At 32.7% G+C, this 6,000-nt stretch overlaps 1 protein-coding gene across 1 annotated transcript in view; it reads left to right on the top strand.

Annotated features, from left to right (window-relative positions):
* Window positions 1-3,391: 3,391 nt before the first annotated feature.
* Window positions 3,392-6,000, top strand: part of LOC105815781 (glutamate receptor ionotropic, kainate 2) — a 293,383-nt gene continuing 290,774 nt past the window's right edge. Inside the window, exons 1-2 of the mRNA XM_012651025.1 lie at window positions 3,392-3,430; window positions 4,362-4,505. Coding sequence (XP_012506479.1) covers window positions 3,392-3,430; window positions 4,362-4,505 — 183 coding nt within the window. The remainder of the gene's footprint in view (window positions 3,431-4,361; window positions 4,506-6,000) is intronic.

The following is a 6,000-nucleotide window of genomic DNA, read 5'->3' as shown; positions in this document are numbered from 1 at the left end:
GTAAACATTTGAGTGCCAGTATTTTTTTTATTCATATTTTGAATTTTTTTGTTTTCTTATATTGTTTATCTGTGTTCTCTTGAATCTTATTGAGCTTCTTTAATCATTATTTTGAATCATTTTTCAGGCATTTCATACATTTATTTTTCATTGGAAACTTTCTGGCGAATTATTGTGTTTCTTCGGTGGTACCACTATGTCCTTGTTTCTTCATGTTTCTTATGTTCTTATGTTCATATCTGTGCTTCTGGTGCAATAGTTGCTTCTTTCAATTTTTTGGATTGAATTTTATGGGGAAAGAATTTTTCCTGTAGATGTATCTATGCCGTTGGTTGGGTAGGGCACATTAGCTTTGATTCTGGGTATGTGCAATAGTATAGTGTCTATATGATTTCTTTGGTTGGAAACAACGTGAGAGGTATCTGTGATTTTTCTGAGTAGCTTAGGGTACAGTTGCTAGTGGAAGCTGGGTGCAGTTTTTCTGGGGATGGAGATGTCAGATGGGCCAGTGCTCAGGTCTCATTAGTGGCAGCTGAGGGCTGAATGTACCTATCCTTGGGGCCCCAGATGACACATGTGAGCAACAGTGTTAGTGGATTCAGACGGGCTGATACTTGGACATCCATGCAGTTTGGTTGGGTGCTGGTAGTGTCAATGGTGGGCTGGGTGGGTGGATGAGTTCTTGAGCCTCTAAACAGCATGCATGTTATGGGTGATGGCAATAGTGTTGATGGGACAATCTTGGGCTCCCAGGTGGCATGCTGGGTACTTGAAGAGTGTTGCGAGGTGGTGGAGGCCTGTCCTCAAGCCTCTCCAATGGTTTGCATGGGGATAGGTTGTTATGGGCAGGGCAGGAAAATCTTTGTATTTTTACAATTTATGTTTACAAATTCTCTGCTATCTTTATTTTCCTTTCTTTGCAGTACATTTTCAATATGTGAATATTTACTACTTTTCGAAAGTTATATAGATTAATGCATTCAAGTGCTTATTGATATTTCTTATATTGCATAACTTCAAATTCACTTTAAGTATTTTGCTTATTCCCTGTAGAGTATTAATCAAGAATCTCAGAGAAGGATGTGAACTCTGCACTGATTATCTGTAATAGATTCAATCCTGCTCTTCCTCTACATGCTATGATTTTGGTCCAGTTACCTAACTGTTCTCTGCCTTAGTTTCCTATTTCATACAAACTTGACGGGTTTCCAACTGGATCATAGTTGTGAGAATTAAAAGAAATAATTTAAAGAGGGTCTTTCACACATAGTAGATACTCAATGAATGTTAGCTAATAATATTACTAATGGAAGACAAATTTTCAAGTATATGCATTTATTTGAGAATAAAAAACTATTTTTGAAACACTAGAATTTTCTCACAATTCTTCAAAGGAAGAAAAATTTACAGGTGTACAGTTTTGCACCTAGAAGTAAAACTAGTCTAAAAGTAAAACAAAAAAAGCACCTTAAACTGAAGAAAATGTCATAGAAAGTAGTTTCAGAAGTTCTATTTATTGCTTTATAATAAATTAACATATTTTAAAGTGGGAATTCAAGAAGTAATTTGATTAGTATCCTTTTAACTATTTATGCATTTTATTTTTCTCTAATATTTATATTTTATTATTATCGTTGTAGTTAGAGATGAGGGTCTCATGCAATATGTTGCCCAAACAGAACTTAAGTGATCCTCCTGCCTCATCCTCTCAAGTAGCTGAGACTGCAGGTGCATGTTGCTGTGTCTGGCTGTATTTATCTTACACTTTAATATTATAATATTATCTTCCTTTTATAATTGCATTTACTATCACAAATTTTAAATAGTTTTATTATCAACTAATGTGTCCTCTGATCGTGAAGCTGAAATTATATACCACAAAAAATCTTTCAAACTCTTAATTAGGCAAAATTCTTTCCTAGCATTATCGTATTAGTTAAGGTTACTGTTTAAGGACTTTCATATAAGTCACATACAATCATATGTGCCAATACAACATGAAAAGATACCTTCATGGAAACTAAGAGATGAAGAATATTCTAGTTTGTGTTCTTTTAGTTATTTTTGCAGAAATAGATCAAAATTTCTACCTTGGGAAAAATTGCAGTTGCGTTTGTAAACTTCCTTACACATTGCATGTTCATCTTTAAAAACTGTGGAAAATAAAGAGAAAAAAGACAAAAAATTCTACTCCCAAGAATAATTGTTATCACTTTAGTGGTAATTATTTAGAAGAAAATTAGTATATTTTCTTCCCTTTGATTGCTTTCTTGTTGTTGATCATATAGTATGTAGTGGTGGTTACTATCCCTGAGCAGAGAGTCCAAGCCCCTCCACTTCTAAGTTATGTGACTTCAGTTAATGACTTAACTTCTTCCAACCTTAGTTTTGCCATTTATAAAGTGAGAACAATCAGAATATTTTTATTATACTATTATTCAGAGAATAAAATAAATTAAATAGAACATATTAAGTATTTATAAAGACACATACAATGGTTTATGCTGGAAAGACAGTTCTATATAATCTAATTTTACACTTAACATATTATATATAATTTCCCATCTAATTGAGTATTTTTCAAAGCCTGGTTTTTAATGACTGTATAAAATACCATGGTGAATTTGTTTAAGTATTTCTGTATTTTAGAGAGTCAGTAGATTTCCATTCTTTCTTTCTTTCTTTTTTTTTAACAGACAATGTATGTAGCCATTATTCTTCGATTTTTCATAGGACAAATTTCAGAAATAGGAATTACTGGGTTAAAAAGAATATGGATATTTTTAAGTTTCCTTTGTGTTATATATTGCAAATTACCCTTTATCTTTCCTTTAGTGATTTCTGAAAGTGCTCATTTCTATGTTGACATAGAAATGTTGTTGACAGTGATATATTTTAAAAATTTAAAGTATATCTTTTGTATTTTTGTAACTACTTTTGTGACCACCTGTGTGATATATGAAATATGTCCTCTGAATGTTAACTCAGGCCAAAGACAAATATCAGTCTAATCCCCAGGCTCATGATGTATGCCTATATTAACTACACTTGTGCAGTTTTCACTATGCAGCCATCAGAGTATGTAAAAGTAGTCAGCTGGTATTTATAAAATGAAGGTTATGAATCTGAATTATATTCCCCAGAGATTTATGAACTATAAAATGGTATTATTATTATGTTCTGTCATTGCATTGTGCTATTTAGCCATCTTGCATTTTATGTGGTAAGCCTCCTTAGTATCCATTTGCTTGAAGGCTATTGTGTGTACTCATTTTCTATTGTATCATGGCAAATACTGTAATCTACAGGGTTCCTATTCATTTTGGAATTCATTTCACAGCTCACTAATTGTATGAATGAGAAGAGGAAATATATGCTTTTATTCTAAAGCATGCCAAGCAGATGGCCAAAGTTCATTACTACCAGTACTGTCAGTGTGGTCCTCTTCTGTAGGTAGTGAGCCTGGCGTTGATCTGTCAAACGTGAGGGTCCATTTAACACAGCATTTGATGTTTGCTGAGCCTCTGTTTTATTATGACTTATAAACATTTTATTTTTTATCATCATCCTCTAAAGCGATTGATCATTTGAGCAGGTGCAAACGCAGTAGAATTCCTATTTGTTTTACATGAGAAGCTAAATGAATTTTTATTCATATGGAAATTTTGGGTAAAGGAAACAGTACAAAAGATTAAGCTTAGTTTCTTGAAAAGAGACTAATACATGTATTGAGATTCAAAACTGTAGCATCATTTCCGAGATTGAACCTTTTAAAAATTTGAGATGAAGAAAAGATCAGGCTTTATATCTTTTTAAAGTTAAAAGGTTAAAGCAATTAAAGAGTTTAAGCTTTTTAAGTAAATCTCCTTTAAAATCTCTTTTTTTCTTCCTATACAAGGAAATGTTTACTTATTTACATTTATATACAATGTGTAATTAACATAACCATTCAAAATGTTAGCAATTGCATTGTGTGTGTGTGTGTGTGTGTGTGTGTGCGTGTGTGTGCGCGCGCGGTGAGACACAGCAAGATCCTGAAAGAGTCTGAGAAAGTGACAAAAGGGAAATAGAGAATGTCTTCACACATTTCCTATTTCAACAGAGATACTAGGACCATATGTAATTGGGTTATAACTTTAGGGAAGGGAATCTGGATCAAATGTTCTAATGGAGCTGATGTAGTAATTTGATAACAATGTCTTATTTAAGAGAACCAAAACATGTTAGAGATAATGTTTTCTCTCTTACATAAAGAAAAATGGGATATGTATTTCCCTCACTTCCCTCCATTTCCAAACCACTTACCACAGGTTTCACACATTGTATTAACTCTCTATATTTCCTTTTCCCTTGCCTTTCAGACTGATGCTGCTCTAATGTATGATGCTGTGCACGTGGTGTCTGTGGCCGTCCAACAGTTTCCCCAGATGACAGTCAGCTCCTTGCAGTGTAATCGACATAAACCCTGGCGCTTTGGGACCCGCTTTATGAGTCTAATTAAAGAGGTATGTCAGGAGAAACACATTTGCCTTGTCCTTTTTGTCCTCATGCTGAATGAAGTATTTATTGAAGTTTTTCTATCAAGTGACCTTTAACTTTTATCTTTAAACTAAACTTTCCCTCTGCCCCTACATAAGCAAAATTAACTTTTTTACTAAATAATATCAAATAAAAGGGGAGGGGAATTCAATTATAAATAAATGGAATATCCATCAAAATTTCTATCATGGTGCTATGACCCATGAAAGCATGATTTATGACATTGTAAGCTTTTGCCTTTCTGAATCTTTATGTGTGTTACTTTTCATTTATGAAGAGAGATAGGTATTTAAACAGTGTTTATATTTTAGGCAACAAAATATGAAATGCATGTTTAACATGAATATCATTTGTACTACACTAAAATTACACCTAATTTGTGAAGCTTACATTGTAATTATTTAGAGGAATAGTTCCTAATATAATGCATAGTTATTTTAATTGTATTAAAAGTTGACATAAAATGGAATATATAGATTAATGAAAGTATAAAGTTTACTTCATTGTATAATACAACCATTCTCATGACTATATATCATTTTTTATTATATCTATTATAATTATAGACCAAGCATGCCCATAGTGAGAAAAAAAGGAAAAATTTTTAATGATTATACATGTATACACATATACATACACATATATTTTCTTTCTATTCTTCCCATCATACAGGAAAGTTCTTTGTTAGCTTAGGATCTTTCCATAGATGAAAATTTAACTGAGCCTTAATCTTTGCTATAAAATATCATAGATATTATTACCATATAAGATATTCATTAATGACTTAAAATAAATCATCAGTTCATTGTAAAATAAATTATTCATGATAAAAATAAAAGCTCAGATAAGGTCATTATTAAGAATCTCTAGGTCCTTGGCAAAGAATATCTATACATTTTCCTCCTCTAATTTCTTATCAAACCTCAGATAGGTAAATTAATACTTTCTGAAGAATATGCAGCTTATTAGTTGCCCCACATCCTAACATTGACTTCTGGTGTAAAACTGAGCTTTAAAGAGCTGCGAACAGGCCTGAGTAGTCTACAGGCCTGGCTAGTGGAAGAATTGATTTTTTTTTAACTCAGCTCTTGAGTATTGAGACCATGACATGTTGAGCAGCCCTAAAAGAAGCAGTTGTATGACATTCCCCATTGTATTAATTGTATGGTATAATTGAGAACCTTGTCCACTAAATCACACAGTGTCCCTGTTATGAGGACCAACAGGAGAAATTTCTCTCAGGTCTCAGTACCAGGAAAAGCTGTTTCTCCTGAGCAGCTGGTACGTCTTAAATTGTAGACTCTGTATATTGTGTTTCATCATATTTTCTTCTTTGCTTTGGTTGTTAGGAAGTGAGGAATTGAATTTGTGATACAATTATTAGTTTTACAGTTTCACCTGTGTACATTTTTTAATGCTCACTCTATTCCAGATTTGTTTTACTATTCTATAGTTATATTC

The sequence above is a fragment of the Propithecus coquereli genome, unplaced genomic scaffold (genome assembly GCF_000956105.1).
Source record: "Propithecus coquereli isolate 6110/MARCELLA unplaced genomic scaffold, Pcoq_1.0 Scaffold345, whole genome shotgun sequence".
Classification (NCBI taxonomy): domain Eukaryota; kingdom Metazoa; phylum Chordata; class Mammalia; order Primates; family Indriidae; genus Propithecus; species Propithecus coquereli.
This window is presented reverse-complemented; position numbering and strand designations above follow the sequence as displayed.